The sequence below is a fragment of the Hemiscyllium ocellatum genome, chromosome 11 (assembly GCF_020745735.1).
Source record: "Hemiscyllium ocellatum isolate sHemOce1 chromosome 11, sHemOce1.pat.X.cur, whole genome shotgun sequence".
NCBI classification, from domain to species: Eukaryota; Metazoa; Chordata; class Chondrichthyes; order Orectolobiformes; family Hemiscylliidae; genus Hemiscyllium; species Hemiscyllium ocellatum.
This window is the reverse complement of record NC_083411.1, coordinates 89,829,003-89,856,131: the sequence shown is the minus strand read 5'-3', so window position 1 is coordinate 89,856,131 and position 27,129 is coordinate 89,829,003. Positions and strand designations below refer to the sequence as shown.

At 39.4% G+C, this 27,129-nt stretch overlaps 1 protein-coding gene across 1 annotated transcript in view; it reads right to left on the bottom strand.

Moving 5' to 3' along the window:
- The window catches only part of LOC132820502 (ATP-binding cassette sub-family C member 5-like), a 46,758-nt gene extending 20,004 nt beyond the window's left edge, over window positions 1-26,754 (bottom strand). The window contains exons 1-7 of the mRNA XM_060832709.1: window positions 26,631-26,754; window positions 24,425-24,554; window positions 17,879-18,032; window positions 15,805-15,937; window positions 11,931-12,110; window positions 7,667-7,756; window positions 347-536 (exon numbers count right to left, since the gene is read on the bottom strand). Coding sequence (XP_060688692.1) covers window positions 347-536; window positions 7,667-7,756; window positions 11,931-12,110; window positions 15,805-15,937; window positions 17,879-18,032; window positions 24,425-24,554; window positions 26,631-26,732 — 979 coding nt within the window. The 5' untranslated portion in view covers window positions 26,733-26,754. The remainder of the gene's footprint in view (window positions 1-346; window positions 537-7,666; window positions 7,757-11,930; window positions 12,111-15,804; window positions 15,938-17,878; window positions 18,033-24,424; window positions 24,555-26,630) is intronic.
- Between the last annotated feature and the right edge of the window lie 375 nt (window positions 26,755-27,129).

Genomic DNA, 27,129 nt, shown 5'->3' with positions numbered 1-27,129 from the left:
ACGTGTGGACACTGCAAACTACAAGTTCCCCTCAGAGCCACTCATCCTTCTGGCTGGGAACAGTATAGCTGTTCCTTCAGTATGGATATAAAATATTACGTCTCCCTCAGGAGAGTAATTCAGGCAGATCCCAATTTAAAATATTTAGAATTGGTCCGAGGTCTAACGAACCTCAAACACTCAAAATCTTTGCCTTCATGTTGGAAACAGATTCTTTACTTGGTAACATTAGATATTTTACTTATGGTAATTTGTTCATGCCCAATGTCTTGACATTGTTTCAGATAAATTAAGCACATTCAACATTCTTCAAAATAAATCATAAATAGTGGAAAAAGAGATATACCCGATCCTGTTCTTCCTACAATTCCAATTTTTTCCCGAGGTTTAATAGTAAATGTAACTTTCTTCAGCACAACTGGTAAGGTATCACGGTAACACATTTCCACTTCCTCAAACTGGATTTGTCCTTCCTGAGGCCAATCAGGGGGAGGTGCTGTCTCTGGAATATGTGACGGTGCTTCAGATTCCAAATTCTAAATGTGATGCAGAACTCATTAACATTACAATACCAAATTCTAACAGTAACATATTAATGGAACAATAAAGAGGTTTGCTCAGAAAAGATGTAAGTTGCATTTTTTTTGTGATTTCACAAACTGGGCAGTGCTATATTCTTCTCGAAGTTATTATCATCAATTTATAGATTCAAAACAAAAACAAGGGCACACAAGGTTGAATTTTAATGTATCTCTATTTTTCTCTCCAGATGCTGCATTTGCTGTTGTTATTTAACACAAAGGAGGAAGAATACAATCAAACACTAAAAATTTTCCAAGGTTATGTTACACTTCAGTCAAATGCAATTCCATGTTAAATTAGTCAGCTGATTAATCATTTCTCACAGATCTCTAAGTGGTGTATGTGGATTATTGTCTGTGAAAAAAATCCTGACACTACTTCATGAGGTAAAGAATTAGGAAGTGTGGTCATTTCATAGTTTTAAGGTAATATCAAGGGATAAAATGTCTAAGAGACAGGCAGCTAATGATTAAGGAATACTATCAGTATGATCATCAAGTAGTGAAATTTGTTAGCTCTTCCAACATTCACATGCCTAAAAAACAGCAAGAAGCATGAAAGTTAGAATAGGACCTGATACTCTGGGCAGGATCTTTCTGGGTTTGGATTAACTTCAAAAGGAGGGGTTTCCAGGGGAAAAAACAAGGCTATGACCTACAGTGCTGGGGAAGCCTGCTTATCTTCTAACAATTGGGCATCTGATGGAACTGGAAGCAAAGGCAAAGAGGTGGCTCTCAGAGACCAACTCCCTGCATTAGGTCCAGCTTCATGGCATATCGAGATTAGTGTAGATCGAGCGATCACCCCAAAATGACAACCTGCAATGGAGATGGTCAGTGGTACTGACATTGCAATAGTAATCCTGAGACCTAAGTAATGTTCTAGGGACCCAGGGTTAAGTCCCACCACAGCAGATGGTGTAGCTAGAATTTGATCAGGTTAGGAAGATGAGATCACAGAGTGAATATATAGTTCAGGGAATTCAGAAGCAATGTGGGAAAAGAACTGGTGAATCTTTATTTTCTTTATCGATTTTTTAAAAATTCAGTAGTCCAATGAAAAAGTTAATGACGTAGCTGACTCAATGACACATATCAATCACTTTGAAATAACTCAATAGAAGCCTGTATCCCATCACCTTGTTACCCCATAATAATATGCCGTTCTCTACTGTGATCTGGCCTCTCTGGTTCCAAAAAGATTTCAATTCTGGTTATGACACAAAAAACTTCTTGGTTTTCCCACCACCACCAGCTGTGTCAGTTTTGCCAAGGCCACAAACCTCTAGCAGGGGATGCAAATTTCCGGCAGGAGTTTGTGACCTGTTATTGTTACAAATTTACATCCATTCCTGACTCCAAATATGACTGCCAAACTTGCTTCTCTATCTGGGCATAGTTATGCTATGCATTAGCCAGAGTCCTAGATGCATACGTCATTCAGTGTTCCTCTCCTTTGGGCCACCTATGAGTTAATATTACCCCTATGCCATACAGAAAAACATTGCACGTCAATATCCGATCTTGCTTGGGATCATAGTGCGCCAACACCTTTGAGGATGAAATCTGTTTCTAAAAACTATTGCGACCATTTCCTAGGCTGACACTTTTCTACGTTGATGCAAAGGTGCTAGGATGGAGGTCAGGCTATGCATGAACTTTCTGTAATAATTCACCAGCCCAAGGAAAGACCTATACTCTGGTACAGATGTGGGAGCCAGGGAAACGTTTGATTATCCTCATTTTATTTTCCAGTGGGTGTACCCTGGTCTTGTCGACTCTGTAGCCCAAGTAGGTCATTTACGGTACCTGGGACACACATTTTTCCCTTCTAAGGCATACATCTGCCTGGGCGAAATGTCTATGGAAATGTTCAAGTTCTAAGTGCTCATTATTGGTCTTCCCTGTCTTTAGCATGACATCAAGGTAAATAGCAACCTGAGGTAGATGTTGTAAAATGCTCTCCATTGTCTGCTAAAAAATTGTATTTGCATACCTTAAATGGCAGTCTGTTATATTAGTACAATAATATAATTAGTACAATAATTGTAGTTACGGGTATTAATTGTAGCATACTTCCTGGATTCCTCATAGAACTGCAATTGCAAGTGCACATGGCTAATGTCCAGCTTCGCAAGGATAGTCTCTCTGTCAGCTTTGTATGTAAATCCTCTATGGGAGGGATTAGGTATTTGTCCAGTTACAAAAAAGAAGTTTACTATTTGTTTAAAATCCCCACAAAGGTGAACTGACACTTTAGGCTTCACAATCAGTAAGACCAGTGCTGCCCATCTGCAAATTGGATAGGGTTTATGCTTCCTTCACTTTCCAGCCTTCTGATTTCTACCTCTACTTTTGCCCCCCAGACAAATGGCGCTGGGCAGGCCTTGCAGAATCATGGAATTGCTTCCTGGTCAACATAAAAGTGGCCTTAGCTCCTTTGATAATCTTTAGATCTTCCTGAAAAACTTGAGGGTATTTAATTAGAACTTCACTCAGGCAGCCATTTTCTGATCGAAAAATAGAGCCAATCTAGGTCAATCTTTCTGAACCAGTTTTGCCTCATCAAGCTTGACCACAAACCTATTACTGCAGTCAGTGGTAACTGAACCAGTTGCTTCTCATAAGAGACTGGAACCAAAGTTGTACACTCGATCTGTAAAAGCTCCCCAGTCTAGCTGAGTTCTTGTGCAAACATAATGGTTGGAATCCAGAGTAAAATTTGTTCAAGGTTGGTCCTAGGATCACTGAAACAGCTACACCAGTATCAAACTCCATTAGAACCAAGGGACCATTTAACTAGATTGGTTAAGTGGTTGGTGGATTCTGATTTGGATGTTGCTAAACAAATTAACTGATCCAAACCAGATGTAGTTGGATTTCCAAGGGTGTGCACTCTCCTGGATATTGCTCTGTGTTCTCCTACTCAATTTAGATCTCTTGGGACTCGTTTGCTGTCTGTGCCTATATACCAGCAGCAACCATCAAGGCTTGCTGGCCCTGACCCTGAAGAAAATTGTCACCGCGGCTTTTTCTTTGGGGGGGGGGGGGTGTTGCTGTGGTTGACCTACAGTCCCTTTATTCAGAACATGTCCTGAGTGCAATTGCCTTCATCCAAGTGATGTTCGCCAAGCTCAGTCGAGGGTATCTATTTCTTCCAAAATTCTCTACAACTCATGCTCCAGTTTCCATATTTTCTAATGATAAAGCCAGTTGTCGTGCCGGTTTGAAGTCCAGTTGGACTTCAGCTAGTAGGTACTTTTGCATGGTTACGTCATCAGTCCCACATACCAAACCAACAAACCGTGTCTCAGCATCTCAGTCAGGGTTAAACCAACACCACATGCTTCTGCTTTGGTTCTCAAATTGCTCGAGTAAAACCAATAACATTTCAGAATTAGAGGCAGCTTGGGATAGTATTTCTTAACTCTTGAAAGGTTTTAGTATCATGCCTTTGGGAAATTTATGCTCTGAATAACCAAAAACATCTGCGGGTGCACAAGCTACCAGGAGAATTACTTGTGCTTTTCAGCTGCCCCAATGTCATTTGCCTAAAAAAAAATACACATTCCTTCTACATACTGGGCCCAGTCTTAAATGGCAGGATTGAACAAGTCAAGTTTCGCAGACAACAGCGAGATGCCAGAAATGCTTACCCAATTTCAAAGATGACTGTTGTGAGCGTGCTTTATTCTCATTGCCACTGAAATAGGAGGCCAGTCCTGTCAACAAGTCACCCTTTATTTACATGTGGGAAGTCCTTGACACCAATCCAGCTCCCTCTGAGCCTACTCTCAGAGCGAATGTGATGAGATGACAACTTCTTAAGTTTTAATAGTGATCACAACTCCTTAAGTTTTAAGATAGCTATGAATAAGGATGTGTCAGGACCTTGTGGGAAGATACTAAATTGTACTAAATTACATCAGCGTTAGTCAGGAGCTAGTGAGTGTTAATAGGAGGAGCTGTTATTGGGCAAGCCTAACTTTGACATGCAGGAGTTGTTTAAAGACCTATTGATCAGAGTTCAGGACCAGCATATTCCCGTAAGGAGGAAGGACAAGAATAGCAAGGCAAGGGACACTTGGATAACGAGGTAGCCTGTGAATTTAGTCAAAAGAAAAAAAGAAGCATATATAAGGGTTAGGAATCAAAGGTCAGACAGGACCCTTAAATAATATAAAGAAAGCAGGAAATAAACCAAGCAGGGTATGAGGAGAGCAAGAAGGGGTCACTAAATTACCTTGGCAAGTAGGGCTAAAGAGAATCCCAAGGCATTCTATACATTCGTTAAAACAGAAGAATACCTTGGGAGAACGTAGGACCCCTCAAGGATAAAGGAGGAAACTTGTGCTTGGAGGGAGAGGATGTTGTCGAGACCCGAAACCAATATATTGTGTCAGTATTCATCCGGGAGAAGGATTCGGAGGATAGTGAGATTACTGTGGAACATGCTAATGTGCTAAGGCATTTTGAGAAAAAAAAGGAAGTGGTGTTGGATCTCTTGGAGAGCATTAGCGTAAATAAGTCCCTACGGCCCGATTGTATTAACCCTAGGTTATTGACAGAAGCAACAGAGGAGATTGCTGGGGCCTTGACTAAGATCTTTGTATCTTCACTAGTCATTGGAAAGGTCCCAGAGGACTAGTGAGTAGCTAATGTTGCTCTCCGTTCAAGAAGAGAAATAGGGATCATTCAGGAAACCATAGACCAGTGGTTGGAAAGCTATTGGAGACAATTTTTAGGGATAGGAATGATGTGCATTCAGAAAAGCATGGGTTAATTAGGGTAAGTAAGCATGGTTTTGTGTAGAGTAGGCCATGTCTTACTATCTTGACTGAATTTTTTGAGGATGTGATGAAGGTAATCGATGAGAGTACAGCATGATGTTGTACACGTGGACTTTAGTCAGGCTTTTGACAAGGTCCCTCGTGGTAGGCTTATCCAGAAGATTAAAATGCACGGGAACCATGGTGAAGTGGCCACTTGGATTCAAAACTGGCTTGCGCATAGAAACAAAGGTAGTGGTGGAAGTGTGTTTCTCTGGCTGGAAGTACATGACTAGTAGCATTCTATAGGGATCCATATGAGGACCTCTGTTATTTATGATGCATATAAATGACTTGGATGAAAATGTCAATGGGTAGGTTAGTAAGTTTACAGACAATACGAAGATCCATAGAGTTGTAGATAGTGTCAAAGGATACGGTGGGATCTAGATCAGTTGCAGATATGGGCAGAGAAATAGGCTTCCAAATTCCCTGAACTGTATACTCACTTCGGTTGTGTTGCATTTTGGAAGTGATCTTTCTTGGCCATGCAAAGCTTTATTATTGTGCACTTTCAACAGGCCCTTTCTTAAGTAGAGCTGAGGTGACCACATCAGTTACGCTTCAATAGTATTTAAAACCTGTTAAAGCCCTATTCATGTTTCAGGTGTGTAGTGACTGCAGTGAGTCAGACATCATAGAACATAGAACAGTACAGGAACTAACTGAACTGCAAGCAAACTAGTACAATGTCAACAAAGTTAAAGAGGTAAACACATGGCTCAAAGATAGGAGCAGGAGAATTGGGTTTGAATTCATGGGACATTGGCACCAGTACTGGGGAAGGAGGGAGCTGTTTCAATTGGACTGGCTCCACCTGAATCATGTTGGGACCAGAGTCCCAGTGAATCGCATAACTAGAGTTGTGGATAGGGCTTTAAATTAAATAGTGGGTGTCAGGTAGGTTCAGTTGCAGGGAACATTATAGAAAAATTGAAAGAGGAAAAGGCTCAGCAGAGGTTACTAAAGTTTCCAGAATAAGTGATAGAACAGAAGAGTATGAAAAGGGCCACGAATCTAACTTCAGGCACAGCAGATGAGGGGACAACAATGAGAAAGGGGGCAGTAAATGCAGGACTGACAGTGTTGTACTTGAATGCATGAAGTATGTGAAATAAGATAAATGAGCTTATAGAATAGATTAATATTGGCAGATAGATTTTTGTGCATATCCCAAAAATGTGGCTGCGACGGGATCAGGGCTAGGAACTATATATATCCAAGGATACGCATTATTTCAAAAGGCAGACAAATGGGCAGAGGGGGAGGGTTGCTTAGTTAATAAGAAATTAAATTAAATCAACCGCAAGAAGTGGTTTTGAGTCAGAAGGTGTAGAATCTGTGATGGCAGAGTTGAGAAACTGTGAAGCAAGAAAGACCTTGTTGGGAGTCGTGTACAGGCCTCCTAGTCAGAATTTGGGGAAGAAAGTAAATTGGGAGATAGAAAATGCATTTAACAAAAACGCTATGACAATAATCATGGGGGACTTCTTCAACATGCAGGTGGACTGGGAAAATCAGATTGGAAAGTGTGAGGTTATTCACTTTGGTCGGAAGATTAGAGGTGTCAACAATATTCAAAAGGGGGAATGACTTCAGAAATCTGAAGCACAAAAGGTACAAGCAGTTCAGATGCAGTGGCAGTTAGGAAGGCAAATGCATTGTCAGCATTTATTTCAAGAGGGATAGAATACAAAAGCAGAGACATACTGCTGAGGATGTAAAAGGCTCTGGTCAGACCGCATTTGGAATTTTGAATAATTTTGGTCATAGTCTCAGTCAAGTAAAAACTATGCGAAAGACCAAAGAGTTCAAGAACGTATATATGAAGATGTCAGTGAAAAAGTAACAACAGACAAAAAGTTATTGCAACTGGCATCAGGAAAGCTTGATGGCAACATCTTGTAGTGTCAATGATGATGAATTGCCAATGATGACTGATTGGCTCATTATGGCAGGATTCATAGCTTTTAATAAAGCTCTTTCAGTCAAACTTTCTCAATAATTGTCCCACATCTTAGATTTACATAGTTTTGATAGTGTAGATATGGAATAATAGCATGTATCTGCAGAGAAAAAGGCAATTTAATTATAAAAACTAACTCTATGGAACAGATATATTTAAATATTTCACACACAATTATGTATTGAAGATAAATAATTCTATGACAATCAAGCTGTATAAGTGAGATTTAACCTGTAAGTTAATGGAAACATTGTAAATATCTCAGCTGCGATCAATGCTACAAAACTCACCATTATGTAATGCCTGATCCTTTCTACAGACGTGAATCTGGCTTCTGATTCTGATGCTAAGCGGACCGTAAATTGAAACAGTCCTGTCAGCTGATTGATAAAACAAGGGGGGAAGAAGATATTCTTAAGAAAGAAAATAAATTATCAGAATACAAATGCATATTTTGTTAGTTAAAAGAAACAGAGACATTTAAGAGATACTTTTAAGAAGTTTTCTAAAATAAAAATTTAAGATCTTATATATTATAGTTATTATAGTTATTACCGAAGATGGTATTTTGAGGTCAAGAACGAAATAGTATTGGGTTTCTTGAAGAGCACTAATGTGGATAAATCCCCAGGACCTGATGGTATCTACACCAGGTTATTGACAGAGGCAACAGAGGAGATTGCTGGGGCTTTGGCCAAGGTCTTTATATCCTCATTAGCACTGGCCAGGTCCTGGAGGACTGGTGAGTAGCTGATGTTGTTCCTCTGTTCAAGAAGAGAAATAGGGATAATCCAGGAAATGACAGACCAGTGAGTCTCATATCAGTGGTTGGGAAGCAATTGGGGAGAATTCTTAACAATAGGATTTATGCACATTTGGAAAAGCATGGCATAACTAGGGGAAATCAGCAGGACAGGTGATGTCTTACTAATTTGACTGAATTCTTTGAGAAAGTGATGAAGGTGATTGATGAGGGTAGAGCAGTGGATGTTGTCTACATGGATTTTAGTAAGGCTTTTGACAAAGTCCCTCATGGTAGGCTCATCCAGAAGACTAAGATGTGTGGGATCCATGATGACTTGGCTGCGTAAATTCAGAATTGGCTTGTCAATAGAAGGCAGAGGGCTGTTGTGGAAGGATGTTTTTCTGACTGGAGGTCCATGACTAATGCTGTTTTGCAGGGATCTGTATATCTGCTGTTTGTGATATATATAAATGACTTGAATGAAAATGTATACAGGTAGGCTAGTAAGTTTGCAGATGATACAAAGATTGGTGAAGTTTAGAAGGTTGTCAAAGGCTACAGCAGGAAAAAAAGATCACTTGCAGTGTGTGTCAAGAAATGGCAGATAGAGTTTAATCCTGGTAAGTGTGAAGTGCTACACTTTGGAGGGAAGGTTTACAGTTATTGACGGCCCTTGAGCAGCATTGATGTACAGAGGGATCTTGGGGTTCAAGTCCATAGCTCCTTAAAAGTGGCCATGGAAGCAGATAGGGGGATTAAGAAAGCAAATGGTATACTTGCCTTTATTGGTCGGGGAATTGAGTACAAGAGTCAGGATGTCATGTTGCAGATTTATAAGATTTTGGTTAGGCCACAATTGCATTCAGTTCTGATCATCACAGTACAGGAAGGATGTGGAGTAAGAGCAGAAGAGGTTTGCCAGAATGCTGCCTGGATTAGAGGGTATGAACATAAGGGGAGGCTAGAAAAACATGTGTTGTTTTCTCTGGAGTGGCAGAGGCTAAGGGGAACTTTGATAAAAGTCTATAAAATTATGAGATGCATAGATAAGGTAAACTGTCAGAATCTTTTTCCCAGAGTTGAAATGTGTAACACTGGGGGGCATGAATTTAGGTGAGTGGGCGAAAGTTCAAAAGGAAATGTGAGGGGCACTTTGTTTTAAACAGAGAGTGGGATGTTTCTGGAACACATTGTCACGGGTAGTGATAGTGGCAGAGATGATAGGGGCATTTAAGAGACTTTTAGATAAGCACATGAATATGCAAGGACTGGAGGGATATGGACCAAGGACAGGCAGAAGGGATTAGTTTATTTGGCATCATGTTTGGCACAATATCATGGGAAGGAGGGCCCGTTCCTGTGCTGCACAATTCTATGTTCTATATTGCTCAAAATATTATGCTGTGACATTCTTAAGACAACAGTCTGTGTCCTCAGACCCTCAGTTGATGAGCTTTCCATTTCAAATATGTCTGAGGAAAGAACCTTTGTTATTGTGCTGAGAAAGTTTGGTTCCTGGAGTTATGTTGAACTTGGGGGATGGAAACTGAGGTTGTAGGAAATGAAGCAGATGCTAATTCATGTAGTTTTAGAAATGTGCAGCCCAGATATTTTAACTTCAAGGACTCATTTGAAAATGCTGAAATTTGTTTTTTGAGGCCAGAAAGAATGCAAGGACAACAAAGAATGGGAGTGGAAAGTCATAGGATAATTAACATGGTATGCACTGAATAAAATGAGGGAGGAGGTGATACATATATTAGTTTTCATTAGTCTCGTTGGGAATTTAGAATAGTGGGAATGGAGGACAGGGCAATTGAATGATCCACCTGCAGACTGTAGGAGCAGTAGACTGGAGGATAGCAAATGTTGTTCCCTTGTTCAAGAAGGGGAGTAGAGAAAACTCTGATAGTTATAGAGCAGTGAGCCTTACTTCGGTTGTGGGTAAAGTGTTGGAAAGGGTTATAAGAGATAGGATTGATCATCATCTAGAAAGGAATAGGTTGATTAAGGATAGTCAACATGGCTTTGAGAAGGGTAGGCCATGCCTCACAAACCTTACTGAGTTCTTTGAGAAGATGACCAAACAAGTGGACGAGGGTAAAGCAGTTGATGTGGTGTGTATAGATTTCAGTGAGGTATTTGATAAGGTTCCCCACAGTAGGCTATTGCACAAAATACGGAGGCATGGGAATGAGGGTGATTTAGATCAGAAATTTAGTGGTTTAAATCAGAAAGAAGTGGTTGATGGGAAATGTTCATCCTGGAGTTCATTTACTAGTGGTGTACTGCAAGAATTTTTTTGATCCACTGCTGTTTGTCATTTTTATAAATGACCAAGATGAAGGCATAGAAGGATTGGTTAGTAAATTTGCTGATGACACTAAGGTTGATGGAGTTGTGAATAGTGCAAAAGGATGTTGTAGGTTACAAAGGGTCATAGATAAGCTGCCGAGCTGGGCTGAGAGGTCGCAAATGGAGTTTAATGTGGAGAAGTGTGAGGTGATTCACTTTGGAAGGAGCAACAGGACTAAAGAGTACTGGGCTAATGGTAAAATTCTTGGTAGTGTAGTTGAGCAAAGAGATCTCAGTGTCCACGTACATAGATCCCTGAAAGTTGTCACCTGGGTTGATAGGGTTGTTAAGAAAGCATATGGTGTGTTAGCTTTTATTAGTGGAGGGATTGAATTTCATACTGCAGCTGTACAAAATGCTGGTGCAGCCGCACTTGGAGTATTGCATACAGTTCTGGTCACCTCATTATAGGAAGGATATGGAAGCTTTGGAAAGGGTTCAGTGGTGATTTACTAGGATGTTGCCTGTTATGGAGGGAAGGTTGAGGGACTTGAAACTGTTTTCATTGGAGAGAAGAAGGTTGAGAGATTAATGAATTTAGATATATAAGATAATCAGAGGGTTAGATAGGGTGGACAGTGAGGGCCTTTTTCCTCAGATAGTGATGGCTAGCACGAGGGGGGATAGCTTTACATCGAGGAGTAATTGGATTGACATATAGCCAAAAATAGAATAGTGTAGGCTAGATGGGCTTCAGATTGATTCCACAAGTCCGTGCGACAGTGAGGGGTGAAAGGCGTGTACTGCACTGTAATGCTTGATGTTCTATATTAAGGGTGCGAATTGGTTGCATAAATATAGGGAGCTAGCAAGCGGTGGGGTGTGAATTTTATGGAATGTGGTTAACTTCAAATAAAACTCTCACAAAAAGCGTAGACTTGGACTTGTTAAAAACAGTTATCTTCTAGCATATGAGAGTGAGGACATTAACCATCATACGAACCTTGTACTCTTCATTATGAGATATTACAATACTTAATAATATCATAAATAAATTGTATTCTCTTGTTCCTTTTCTGAAGGCAGAGACTCATGCTGAGGTATTTATGGGAAAGATTCTTCAGTATCTCGCCCAAATTGTTATTATTAGTGAGGGGCTTTTGTGCATGTTGAGCACCTGTGGATAGAGTTAGATATTGAAGGCAAGCCTGATCACTGGCCTCATCCAATGTTCAGAAACTTTTCAGGATGGGTTATTTTATTCCCATCCACAACTCAGATCAGTTAAGGTCAAGTTTAGTGTCTGAAATCACTGTGGTTGAATCTTAGTTGTTCATTATAAAGTAAACCAGAATCAATTTGATAAAATTGATAGCTATCAGGGAGCAAGTTAAATAGTGAAACGTAAGTATCCGAGCTATCTTCAAATTTTTGTGACAAACTTCCACTTTGTAATTCATTCACAATTTAATATTGCTAATGGCTTGCAATTAAGTTCCTTAATTTGAAGTTACCTGGACTGCATGAGAGATGGCAAGGCCTGCATAAGCTGGCGGAATTCTTCCATGCATGAAAACCATCATTGCTGACACAACGGTGATAAGTATGATGCTTATAAGATCAAGGCGAACAGCCAACCATCGCATGCCACAGCTGAATAGAAAATGGGGCCCTTGATTGGAATCTAGTAGTTCCTGGTACCTAAAAGGAAATAGCACCAATTGAGTTATATGGCAAAGGCTGATTCCTAAAATGTTGGGAGAATTACAGGCGTAAGCTGAAATTAATTGCTTTGCAGCAAAATTGCATCAATGCTGATGCACAACTTTTGACCACCAGATGTCAGCAGTGTTGCTTCTACTCCATGATTTGCCAACTTCACTCGTAATCTATTGGTACAAAAGCAAGTATTAGAAATTAGTTGGTAAAATGTTAGAAGGTGGATCCTGTTGTGTGGTTCCCCGAGCATTTATGCTGCATACTGGTGGATTGCCAAGTATCCACTGAAGTTGGTAGGTGTTTGTTTTCGTGACAGAGGGTGGTGACACCCCAAAATTGGATTGAGAGAAAAAGAGATTTCAAAACAGTGTAATTAAATTATAATGCCAAGGAGAACTTGCATTTCAATTCAGTAGCATCATAAGTAAGGTACAAATTGCTTTTATTGATGAGTAAACTCTACCATTCCTATTCTGCATTTAAATGGAAGTATGAAAACACTTAACTATAAATAATATATTAGACACAAAGGGAATTCCAGGATTTTAACTGAGTGACAGTTGAGGAATGGCAATGTATTTCGGGGTCAGGACGGTGAATCGCTTGGAGGGGAATTTGCAGGTGGTGGTGTTTCCTTGCATCTGCTGCCTTTGTCTTTCAAGATGGAAATGGCTATAGGTTTGGAAGATGTTGTTAAAGGATCTTTGATGAATTTCTGCAGTGCTTCTTGTAAATAGTACAAACTGCTGCTACTAAGTATTTGTGGTTGAGGCAATGGATGCTTGTAGATCTGGTACAAACAAACTGACTGCTACGTCCTGGATGGTCAAGCTTCTTGGAGCTGCACTCCGCCAGAGAAGTGGGCAGTATTCCATCACACTCCTGACTTGTGCCTTGCAGATGTGGGTCAAGCTCTGGGGAGTCAGGAAGTGAAATACTCGCTGCAGAATTCCTATCCTCTGACCTGCTCTTGCTGCCACCATATTTAATGTAATGAATCCAGTTGAGTTTCTGATAAATAGTAACCCCTCCTCCCACACCATGATGTTTATAGTGGAGGATTCAGTGATGGTCACACCATTGAATGCTATCAGTTGCATCACCAACTATCAACATTCTGGGAGTTGCCACTGACCAGAAACTGAACGGGACCAGCCATGTAAATATTGTGCACCTCCAAGAGCAAGTCGGCATCTAGGTAGCCTGCAAAATGTAACTCACCTCACAGTGCCCCAAATCCTGTCCACAATCTCCACTAGGAATATTCTCTCCACTTGCCTGGATCAGTGCAATTCCAACAATACTCAAGAAGCTCAACAGCAATCAGGCCAAAACAGTCCCTTGACTGGCACCCTATCTCCACCAGCAATGCAAACCATAAAGGTGCACAATAACAACTCAACAATGTTACGAATTGGGATACCCTTTAAAACTAAAATTCTTGTAGCATTTTAAAGTGGATTAAGAAGTGTAGCAAGACCTTAGCATCACTTAATGCATTGCATAAGGACAACAATGACCATTTTGGTTTAAGTGGATTGAGAAATGTACCAAAATAATGGGGCAGCTTAAAAAGGCTACAATGCAAACAACTTGTCTCATATCCATGATTCAGACAAGGCCTTTTATATAGCAGAAAGGGTCAATTTGTACAGAAAAAGTGAGAGAAGAATGTTCCCCAACATATTTGCCTTCCAAGCACTGTTAGGAGCTGAACTCACTTACTTCACCAGAGAGAGAGAGAGAGAGAGAGAGAGAGAGAGAGAGAGACACTTGCAATGTTCTTGATCAAACATTTTATTATATCAAAACTTAACATGGTGATACTCCATAGCCTATACATTCCTCTTAATTTACTGCTTTGATTGGGAGACACACCAGCATCACCATCCCAACTAAGCCACTAGACACTGGAAATGACCCAGTGCATTATTACATTACTTATATAAGGGCTAGTTCAAAATGCCCTCAGGGAGTTCCACATTTCTTTAATCTAAGATAGGGTGATTGAGGAGGCACTAGATGTCTTAATCAATGGATCATCATTCCATAAGGGTAGTTAACCTCACAACAATATTTGTTATTGTTATGCAAAGTTGGATTATTTAGTAACAATGTTGTACAACAGGAACTCCTGGATTGTGTACAAGATGATTTTGAATGATCAATATATTGAGGAACCAACTGAAAAACAGGTCGCTCTAGATTGGGTATTCTGTAATAAGGGCTTATGCTCGAAACGTCGAATTCTCTATTCCTGAGATGCTGCCTAACCTGCTGTGCTTTGACCAGCAACACATTTGCAGCTGTGATCTCCAGCATCTGCAGACCTCATTTTTTATTCTGTAATAAGAAAGGAATAACTGGTAATCTAAGTGTGTGAGGCCCGTAGGGGAGAAGTTAATATGATAGAATGCTTCATTAAGATGGCGTGTGACATACTCATTGCTGCGACTATGATCCTGAATCTTAGTAATAGAAATTACGATGGTATGAGATATGAGCTGTGAATGATAAACTGAAAGTTATTGCTTAAAGAGAAAATGGGGGATAGAAAAGGGCAAACATTTAAAGAGTGTGTGCAATAATTCTTCATTCCTGTCTGGCATCCTTCCATCGACGGAAATAATTTCTCCCTATCCAGACTATTCAGATCCCTCAAGATCTTCAACATCTCCATCAAATCCCCTCATTGTTTTCTCTCAAGGAGAACAGTCCCAGATTCTCCAATTTATCCACAAAACTGTACACCCTAGTTTCATACTCAGGAATCCTTTAGCACACTGTCACACCTTCTTAATGTGCTTTGCTCAGAAATAGAAACAATACCCAGATGAAGCATAAGCAGTATTTTATACAGGCTTATTATCAATTGCATCTTTTCCTGTTTGTCCATTTTTAAACAGCCTAGCTTTCCGCATGCAGTATTAAACACTTTATCAATCTGCCCTGCGCCTTCAAGGTTTGCGTACAAAAAACATCCCTTACTGTAAAAGCTATAAAGCATTCAGTGAAACGTAATGGTAATTTTGAAAAAAAAACTTACATCTATGTTCTCCTGAACCATGAAAACCACCTAGTAATACAGCTAGATTTTAATTTATAATTTGGCCTGTATCTGGAAAAACAATTTTGAATTGACCATGAAATACTGTTGTTTAAAATGTCTATCAATGGTGTTCATGATAGCTGAAAAATGTAAAGATAATGGTCGAGTACTAGAACATTGGCATCTATATATTAATGTTGCCTATTGAGCCTGAAATCCAAGGAAATCTCAAAAGGAATGAAATTAGATGGACTGCCTGGCATCGATCTCAGCACCGAAAATGACAACAGCAACACAGCCCTGTTAAACCTGCAAAGTCCTACTTGCTAACACCAGGGGGGCTAGTGCCAAAATTTGGAGAGTTGTCGAATAGTAAGATAACAAAATGATAGTGAAACACAATGGGAAAAAAGGATGGAATGTAAGACTTTAAAACCATCATTATGTATTAGCCCAATTATTCTTCCATCCTCAACAGTGTGGTACCTGAAGACTGTATTTGGTCGGAACTCTCCATGCACAAATCGCAGAAAAGTGCCATGCTTAAAAGATATTTTTATATTTTACATACAATAATTGTACCCTGCTGTAGATTCATATGTTTTAAAAGTATTTGCTACATACCTTTGCAGGAACTCACTTTCTTTGTCATAAGCATGGATGGTGGCTAAACCCTGGACACTGGAGGTGATATGAGATGTAAACGGTGACTGACTGATACTGTCCATACGCTTAAGCTCACGAACTAAAACCCTGTCGAAAGGTAGAGAATTCGCCAGTTTATCACCAATTTTAATTTCCTTTCTATTCTGTTTTTTATTACTTTTGTCCAACAATAGAAATATACACAGATATGTATCGAAAGCTAATGACAGTCCTTTATGACTTCACTCTACTCAGCACCTCTGAACTTGGATTGTAAATCTTTGACTTCACAACAAAATTCACTCATTCAATGACCATACATGTATTCTTTCCAGCAGCGAGGAAATGGTGTTTGACTCTCTTCCTGTTAATTCAACAACAATGAAGCTAGGGCTAGAGCTGCACAGCTGCCCGGGGCTCAAATCAACTCACATCTCCTGTAACACAATCAAATTGGATACCACTGTGGCCTGATTGACTTGTTATCATTCAGTAGGATCTGACAGGATTTCAAATGGAACTACAGACCAGCTAGTAATTCTCTGCTGATGAAGGGATATTTCACAAGAATTCAAATTCAAGTGGAAAACCAACATTTACCAGGACAAACATATAAATAGAAAGCAGGAGACAACAATTTCACTTCACTTGGAGGTCGCCACTGATGATGTTACCTAGCCAGGTAATGAAACGTCTGGATATCAAACCTACAGCTCAGCGAGCAAACCTACACCCTAACATTTACCATATGAGGAGAGCAGTGATCGGTTGTCAACTGGACTGTAATTGATTGAGGCACCGCTGTAGAAAATGCATCAATTGATGCTGGTTAACAGTTAAAAACCCAGCTTTTAAAAACTTTTAAACCCAGTAAGTTGAATCTGATTGTTTAAGGCCTTGCTCTGAGAAATAAACCAGTGAAGCTTTTCATCTTGCTCTCATCAGGATATTTTGCAAGAATACAAATTTAGTTGCTATTTATCAGTTCAGCCAGGATGTCAACGAATGGGTGAGCAAACTCAACAGGTTGAATGGCCTACTTCTGCTCCTACATCTTATTGTCAATATTCCTTCATCAACAGAGAATCATGACCTGTTCTCTAGTTCCACTTGAAATCCTGTCAGATCCTACTGAATGATAACAAGCCATTCAGGCCACAGTAGTACCCAATTTGATTGTGTTTCAGAGTATATGAGTTGATTTGAGCCCCAGGCAGTGCTGAACTGTAGCCCTAGCTTAATTGCTGAGTTAACAGATATAGAATAAAAACCATTGCCTTGCTGATGGAAAGAACAGATGCATGGTCATTGAATGAGTGAATTTTGTTGAGTCAATCAGCAATTGCCTCATGTGATTAAGGAATAATTTGGTGAGAACTGGATGTACAGGTGAAACAAGTAAGCAATGCGTTGGAGTTTTGTGATGTGTAACCAGAAAGATATATACCTGGACTCTGACTAGCCAACCTTTTAACTTCTGGGTGTTTAACATGGTTAACATAGTTCATTTTAAACAAAGAACTACAGATGCTGGAGATCTGAAACAAAATCAGAAATTACTGAGAAACTCAGCAGGTTTAGCAACATCTGTGGAAAGAAACTCTTCACTGAAGTTCTCGAAAGACTCAAAATATTAATTCTGTTTTCTCACCACAGATGCTGCTAGACCACTGAGTTGCTCCAGCAATTCCTGTTTTCGTTATACTTAGTTAATCTACTTAGTAGGCCACAGAGATATCACCTTAAATAGATCTTATAAATTATTTTTAGGTATTTATCTCTTACTGGCATTATTAGAATATCATTGATTTAAAACATTATCCTGTTAATATAGAGTTGTGTCATCATTACTGTGCCACAGTTCTTACTGTTCGTCTTTTAAAAGGAGTTTAATAAGATAAAGATTAAAGGAAGATTAGATTTTATCCCATCAGTAATTCCAATAAATAACCATTTTGTTTAGCTGACTAAGAACCCAGCTAGCGCCAAGACTCTTTGAGAAAAGTCTTTTCCCTCCATTGATATCAGATCTATTGACAGGGACATTACCTTGATATTCTGTTGACTATCATGAAGATAATACAGAGTGGTAACACCGAAATAAGGAACCATGGAAAGACTGAACTGACGACACCAAGACAAAAGAGTATAAGGATGATATTCTGGATCAACATCTCAGTCTGTGTGGTCAACCGCACATCCACTGAAGAAAGAGAAGGTTGAATGTTTGTATTAAAAAAAAATTATCTTCACTTATAACAGATGTACACAATAATCCAATGTATTTTCTCAACAGATGCACACGAATCCTAAAAATAGAAGGTACACAGGGGAATTGTGGAACGTATAATAAACTTGTTTTATGGGTCAAATTCCTGGTCAGTCAACTAATGTTATTTATTTCGGTAGACGGTACAGTTAGGATAATTAAAACAAAAGCAAAAGGAGATATATAGGTCAAAACTTTCAACTCCTAGAATCTAGCAAAATGTGCCAGACTTGGATAATCCAGGTATTAGGTACTAATTCAGGTATCCAGGTTATAAAAGATAGAAAAATCGGAGCAGGAGCAAGCCATTCAGCTCTTTGAACCTGTTCTACCATTGATACTGATCATGGTTTATCATCCAACCTAGAAACATGGTGCTAGTTTTTGTCCATATCCATTATCTCTTTAGCCCTATGTCTAACTCCTCACATTTGCATGTTGCATTTGATTTCCTGGCCAAATAGAGAAGGTGGACGAGATCATCCATGGATTTGTTAATGAAGGCTCTATTTCATCAGTCCTTAGTGAGGTCTGAATGGCTGCAGGAAAATTTGCTAAGGAAAGAATCAGAAAGTTGCTTTGGAATAGAAGGAAAATGTGGAAGCTTCTCCCCATATTCACATTCATCACTGGAGGTCACATTGGAGACAGTGAGCAGGAAAAAAGAAATCCTATTTGCTGAGGATGGAGGAAAACAGCACTAGGACCTGAGCAAGCTGTCATGGTTGAAGATAGCAAAAGTTAGCAACAGTTGTGATGCAGTGTCATAAAGAATTTAATGACCACATTAGATCCAGAAAGGCGCCTCATCACTCAGGCATTGTAGTCACTTTATTCTAAACTCAGTAGCATTCTCTTTTGACTGACGTGCAGTTCTATGTATTTGTTCTCGCCAACTGCCTCCACAATTTCCATTTGCAATCCATCTTACATTTCCCTCTCGCACCAATCCCTCACAATCATTATCCTCAATACATTCCACTTTTTACACTCAGATGTCTGCCTTTTCCCATTGCAGAAAACAGTGCATAACTCCAGAGACAATTACAGAATCAGGGTAGGAAATAGCTATGTAGTCATGTTCATGACCATACCATCCCTACAAAAGGAGGTACTTTGGATGTTTGGCAAGCCAGAGTTGGCAAAGGAGGGATGGCTTGACTGAGAAATCTAGTGACAGCATTAGATAAAGCACTATCCACTCGCAATCATTCATGACTTGACATCCTGAATAACTGAACTGTCTTGATAACGTCACTAGGCTGTGTTTGTATTCTTTTTCAATATTGGCGCTAATTCTTGCCTTTCATCTACCAAAGGTCCATTATAGGTTGCCAAGGAGCGGATGAAGATCACACTGAGAAGTCCTTGGAAGACAGTAACCATTCTAAAGATGCACCATCACAGGATCCCTGAATACTCTTCACCAGTACAGAAACACGTCTTGGTGGGGTCTCGGTAATTTGAATAGGTAGTACAAGGTGAGCAGTACATTACACACTGGTAGGAACATGTGGTCACTGGTCCAGCTTGCAGAGGTGCAGGAAACTCTAAGCTTTGCTTTGCTTTGTATGGTTAGTTTGAGATGATGAACCTCAAAAGCTAACTGCGAGAAGGAAACTTGCAGCGCAGCAAATGTGTGCAGTTCTGCCAATATTTCCAGAAGAACTGCATATTCTCAGAGGGAAAAATGAATGACTTCAATTCTAAAGGTACACCATGTTTTCCCAGGTATTGACACTGATATCCTCCTATATAGAAAGGGAGGCCATCTTTGTGAATAATCAGACTTGACAGACAACTAAGTGCTTGCTGGCTCAGACTAATCATTTGCACACTGATCTGATACATAGGATGGAGCAAAAACTCACTGATGTAGCTCCATACCAAGGAACAAAGAAACATAGGAACCGGACAGGACCATTCAGCCCCTTGAGCATATTCCACCATCCAGGATAAAGCAGCCTGTTTAGTTGACACCACACACAAACATTCATTCCCTCTATCACCAATGCTCAGTAGCAGCAGGATGTACATTCTTTAAGATGCACTGCAAAAGATCTTTAGGCAGCACCTTCCAAACCCAAAACCAAATCCTTCTAGAAGGACACGGTCAACAGCTACATGGGAACACCAGCACCTCCAAGTTCCCCTCCAAGTCATTCATCATCCTGACTTGGAAAAATATCACCCCTTTCTTCACTAGTGCTGGTTCAAACTCCTGGAATTCCCTCCCTAAGGACATTTTGGGTCCTACAGCACATGGAACTGCAGTGGCTTAAGAAGGCAACTCACCAACATCTTGTCAAGGGTAAATAGTTATTGGCAATAAATGCTGGCTAGCCAGTGACACTTACTTCTCACGAGTGAATTAAAATAAATGCAAGCAAGTTGAGACACAGGCCTTTGTAAATAACTCGAAAAAGGCTGCAATTGAGACTCAAATCGAATTATTTCAGCTTTGAATTCCACTGATTTGAGGTAAGATGCACTGCTTTTTGTCTGATACCAATTATCCATGCATTATGTCGTCACTGGCGACAGGAATAGTGCCAGAAGACTGGTGGATAGCTCATGTTGATCCCTTGCTCAAGAAAGTGAGTAGAGATAGCCCTGGTAATTATAGAGCAGTGAGCCTTACTTCGGTTGTGGGTAGTGCTGGAAAAGGTTATAAGAGATACAATTTATAATTATCTAGAAAGGAATAAGTTGATTAGGGATAGTCAACACGGTTTTGTGAAGAGTAGATTGTGCCTCACAAACCTTACCAAACAGATAAATGAGGGTAAAGTAGTTGATGTGGTGTATATGGATTTCAGGAAAGCTATTGCACAAAATAAGGAGGCATGGGATTGAGGGTATTTAGCAGTGTGGATCACAAGTTGGCTAGCTGAAAGAAGACAGACGGTGGTGATTGATGGGAAATGTTCATCCTGGAGTTCAGTTACTAGTGGTGTATCACAAGGATCTGGTTTTGGGGCCACTGCTGTTTGTCATTTTTTATAAATGACCTAGATGAAGGCATAGAAGGATTGGTTAGTAAATTTGCAGATGACACAAAGGTCGTGGAGTTGTGGATAGTGCAGAAGGATTTTGCAGGTTACAGAGGGACATAGATAAGCTGCAGAGCTGGATTGAGAGGTGGCAAATTGAGTTTAATGTGGAAAAGTGTGAGGTGATTCACTTTAGAAGGTGCAACAGGAGTAAAGAGTACTGGGCTAATGGTAAGATTCTTGATAGTGTAGATAAGCAGAGATATCTTGGTGTCCATGTACATAAATTCTTGAAAGTTGCCACCCAAGTTATTGGGTTGTTAAGAAGGCAAATGGTGTGTTAGCTTTTATTGGTAGATGGATCGAGTTTCAAAGCCATGAAGTCACGCTGCAACTGTACAAAATTCTGGTGTGGCCTCACTTGAGTATTGCATACAATTCTGGTCACTGCATTATAGATAGGATGTGGAAGCTTTGGAGAGGGTTCAGAGGAGATTTACTAGGATGTTGCCTGGTATAAAGGGAAGGTCTTATGAGGAAAGGCTGAGGGACTTGAGGCTGTTTTCATTAGAGAAAAGAAGGTTGTGAGATGACTTAATTGTTACGTACAAGATAATGAGAGGGTTGGATAGGGCAGGTGTCAGAGGTAGTTTCTTTACTCAGAGTAGTAGGGGTGTGGAATGCACTGACTGCAAAAGTTGTAGACTTCCCAAATTTAAGGGCATTTAAATGGTCATTGGATAGACATATGGATAAAAATGGAATAGTGTTGGATGGGTGGGCTTCAGATTGGTTCCACAGGTTGGTGCAACATCGAGGATGTACTGTGCTGTCATGTTCTATTTTCTGTGTAGGTAGCCTCTCTTCCCAAAATGGTAGTCATAACCATGGCTAACTACAAACTTGCTGATTTCAATTATTAAAACATTCCCAGTTCTTTATTCTTCTCCAAATCCAGATGGATGAAACATGAAAGTGGGCAGATTGATACACATTGCTTTTTCACCCCAAGGCCTGCACCTGTATCAACCTCACCATGGCCAGTGAAACTCCCCCAATAAGAAAATGAGTTGATCTGAAAATAATTACTACACAGGGTTACAAAGTGTGTAGAATATATTGGTTGTGGGTATGGCTTTCTTGTTCATTTGGAAAAAAAATTGTTGTGTGTTTGGTTGCACCTCAGCCCCATGCTTCTGATGTTTGGAATGTTTGCAGAGGGAATGTGGACTGATTGGAGAACCTCCCTTTGGCCCTGGCCAGGCTGGCTCTAAATAGGTCCAGGCAGTGGACCAATTTGCTAGAACTTGCTGTTCGACCCACTTTGTATATTTTTGTTCCGTTTTTCTACCTGAAGGGTTATCACACACAACTGAGTGACCATAATTATTGTGCTTTTAAAATTTTTATAAAACTACTAACCGCTACCAGTAAAAACACCCTTTATAAGAGGGTTATATCTGCTAACTGTCTGACCCTCTTCTATGGCTGCATTCATACCTGGGCATCCTTGGAGAAGAAGCTTGCCCACTGTGTTTTAGAGACAGGAGGGCATGCAGGGCATATAGTGCTTTATTACCCCATTCAACACCATTTTGATTTAGCCCCATCTCTCCCTCTGTGCCTATCCCACTCTTTTGATGTTTTACATTGCCATCGATAGGCTTAGCATATGAATACTGAATTGGGTGCACGGGTCATGGAGTCATTGAATCGAGTAATGCAGCACACAAACAGACTCTTTGATTCACCTCATCCATACCAACCAGGTTTTCCCAAACTAAACTAGTCCCATTTTCTGTGTTTGGTCCATATCTTTCTCAACCTTTTATATCCATGTACTTGTCCAAATATCTTTTAAAGGGTGTATGTACTGGTAGCGGCTAGTAGTTTTATAAAAATTTAAAAACACAATAATTTTATTGATTGGAAGATCGTTCAGTTGGGTGTGATAATCCCTCTGGTAGAAAAATGGAACAGAAATTTACAAAGTGGTTGAATGTCAAAGTTTTTTGCAAGTTCTAGCATAATATTTTCTAGCCTGTCCAAACAAAAATGAAACAAGCCAATTTCCTTTAAATTATTGCTGTCTACAGAATATAACACAAAATAAACTGGTTGACCAACAATTCATCACCTCCAGGGATGGAATATTTCATTATCATGATATATTTCAGTGCTCATTGGTGTTAATACTCACTTATTAAAATTAATTAAGTTGCATTAACAGTTAACATTAGCATTCACATTTTTACCCTTTGATTTGATCTCTGAGCCAGAAAATCACAGTGTAGTTGTCATACAGAAAAGACAATGATGTGCACTAGAACTCACCTGAAAAAAACCATAAATCTAAATTATAAATTAAAATGAATCATAATGATTTCTTTTTTGCGGAATACACTGTTGTTCCAACAGTTGCCCCATTGTATTCTCAATCTTTTAATGTAGCTGATGTCATTTAAGTTTTACAAAGATATCAATTTTCTTTTTGAAAAATTGAAGGTAACTTATAATTTTATTTCTATGACCTTTCTCTTTCAAGTCATTTTTCAGAAAGATCCTGATGGACCCTGAGTTACTACCAACAGACTGCAGTTATAACATCTGGAAGCTACATTGCACAGGCAGGAAATCTTTCTTCCATTGTATTAGATACTCAGACTGATACCAGACAGCACTGCTTCCAGAAAGTCAACAGAAATTTATACCCTGTCTGCAGCAACGGAAAAGCAAATTGGTTGGCCAAATCAATTCCTTGTCCAATTTGGAGGAAAGAAGAACGATGACATATTACTGCAAAGAGCAATCTCACAGCACAAGCAATTCTGTACAGATTAAATTGTTTGCTACTGAAAGCTTGACATGGGCAGAACTGCTGCATTTTTAAAAAAAATATTTTTGCATACACAAATGTGTACTAGGGATGAAATAATATTCTAGTTATTACAAATTGAAAGTTTTGCAAGGTGATGCTGTGCAGGGATGCTTTAATATGCTTTGCTGAAAGCTTGAAGCTTAAACCAAACTTTAACTGTCGTTTCTCATATTGACATGCACCAAGAGGAATTTTGCCTTTATAGTACAAGTGTAACTGCACTCCTTCTGCTAGAAATCAATGAAGTGACTATCTCTCCTGGTATCTCCTCTTTATCAACAGTGCCCAACTTGGCTTAGAATTTCTCCTGATCAATTATTCAAAGCTTAACATTCTCCAAATGGGAAAAATGTGAAACACATCATACAACTGCACGATGCCACAAATGGAAGTGCTAACTCTAAAATCATTTTTAAAAATAAATTTACTTATTTAAAACTTTCTTTAGGTCTTACCTTCATCCATATCCTTAGCAAATCTATTTAGAATGCGACCTAGAGGTGTTGTGTCGAAGAAGTGCATTGGGCTCCTCAGAATTTTCTTAAATAGAGCATCATGGAGCTTGGAGGAGGCCCTAAGTGTGCACTGTTGAGGAAAGATAACGCGTAATTACTAAAGATTTAACTAACCAAGAGTCCACTGGAACTCTCTCATAAACTCAAATACACTAAATGCTACTTAAAATGTCATGGAAAAATATTCAAGGATTTTATTCAAAATTGGTTTTGATATTCTAATGTTCAAAGGCCCCAACCTAGATTTTTCTATTCAGTTTTAATGTCACCTGAAGTATCTCTTGGGTCAGGTTTTCATCTACCGATGAGATCTGGTATTGGCTCCAATTAACTTCCTAGGCTCATTTTAATGTGAACAAACAAGATAAACACATCCATGTGAAGGTTTAAAGAGCAACTACTGTTGTTCTGGACAGCAAAACTGACAGTGATGAAATATTTGAAAGCTGAGTTGCAGAATGTACAGATTTTATTTTAATATTTCATTGCTACGCAAAGGAGTGCTACTTAGTCAAAATAGTGCAAAAGCAAAAGAGAGGAGGAGAAAATGGTACACAACCCATTGCCAACAGTCCTTTGTGACTATGTAATATGATTTTTTTTTTGTATAATCACAACTTTCTATTTCCTTAACAGTCCTATCTACATCTTTCCACCTTCCCTACAAATTGTTCAGAATCTTCAAATCCTTCCTATTATACACCAACTCGTGCAACACTTATTCATGTTAACTCATTAAATCTAATGTCCTGCTTGGAAAATGGGACAGGAAGCTATCAAAGGGAATTGTGAATAATATGTGGTCTTGGCTGTAGAGGCCATCTCCATTGCAGACTGGCCTTCCTCCCATCCTCATAGTAATGCTACATGGTGTTGACTGACATTACTAAATTATGCAAGGTAACACGAAAGAATCAGGTTGACCAAGGGTGTTCCTTATATCAGTCCATGTTGACCCACATTGGCTCCCAGTCAAGCAACACCTTGACTTTAAAATTCTCATCCTTGTTTTAAAATCCATCCATAACTTGTCCCTCTTGATCATCTTCTCTAACACCACAAGTTTTGGGGGTTCATTCAGTTCTCCAAATCTAATGTTCAGTATTTACAGTTTTAACTAGGAGAAAGTGAGGACTGCAGATGCTGGAGGTCAGAGCTGAAAAATGTGTTGCTGAAAAAGCGCAGCAGGTCAGGCAGCAAAGGAGCAGGAGAATCGACATTTCGGGCATAAGCAGGGCTTATCCCCGAAACGTCGATGCTCCAGCTCCTTTGATGCTGCCTGACCTGCTGCGCTTTTCCAGCAACACATTTTTCAGCTGTTTACAATTTTAGTTGTTCCAACTTTGATGACCATTCCTTCAATTCTCTTGGCCTGATGCTTATACCCTATACCTTTCCATGCACTTTCTTCCTATAAGACAGTCCTTAAAACCTAACTCTTTGACCAAGTGTTTTGTCATCTGACCAAATATCTTTATGTAATTTGATATCATATTTAGTTAATATCTGTGAAGAACTTCGGGATGATTTATTATGAAAGGCCGTACATAAACTGAGATTCATATTATTACAACCACATCCCCATTCACTGTCTTGGACTGCTGTAAGAGTTGACTCAATGGTTTGAAGGGCAGTTTTGGAAATGGCTTACAGAGATAATATAAGAGATGTATAGCTTGGCGTGCACCGAGAAGTGTCAAAAGTAGACAAGTTTAAGATCAATATCTTGGGGATACACTGCAGTAGCCCATAAGAGAGCCGAGGTTTGACTGCAGCACAAACAGCAATAGAAGGAATACTGTGTCTGCTCCTTGATTTCTATCAATTTCTACTATCTACCATGAAGTCTCAGAATCACACTTTTTATTTCCTAGCTTAGAACCAAGGAAACCAAAGAATTGCTGAATACAATCAGCAGGCATGCACAACACTCATATAAAAACAAGCATTTGACTTGCAGAAATGAGGTCATCTGCAGAAATATTCAGCATTAGTCAAGATCTAGATTTCAATACCAAGAAGATTGTAACAATAGGGTTCATCGATGGAATTACTTTTCTATCTTGCACAAATTTGAAGCAGATATTAGCCAATCAGTATAATGACAGGAAGACATTTGTTTGTCACAAACATCGTATTTCCGCACCTTAACAAATGTGTAACCACGGAGTGCCTTGAAAAGTAGTACAGCCACCATGGATAGAGCATAGACGCAAGTGTAGAAGCTCTGTTTTGGATGGTCTCTCATGCTGTTGCTGATGTAGGTTGTATTACCTTTAGTGACAGGTGTATTCTGAAAAATAATGTCATGTACAATATCAGTCTTTTAAGAAGCCAGTCTACAATCATCTGCTGAGCTCATCAAGATATTCATTCAACACATATTTTGCGTACAAAATAAATGCAAAACTGAATTTTATTTTGTTTATTTTTTGCAGTTCTATTGTACTTTGAAAGTATTACAAGACATTAGACTCAATTAGATTAGAATTTGTAGCCTTTACAACTGCATTTTATCATGGAGAATTACAAACTTAATTTAATAATCCTGGATATGTAATAGTACTTTACAAATTCCTGCAATTCAGGAACATTTTAAACAAAAAGCTGTTAACAGCATGATTGCACCTGTATGTTCTAATTAT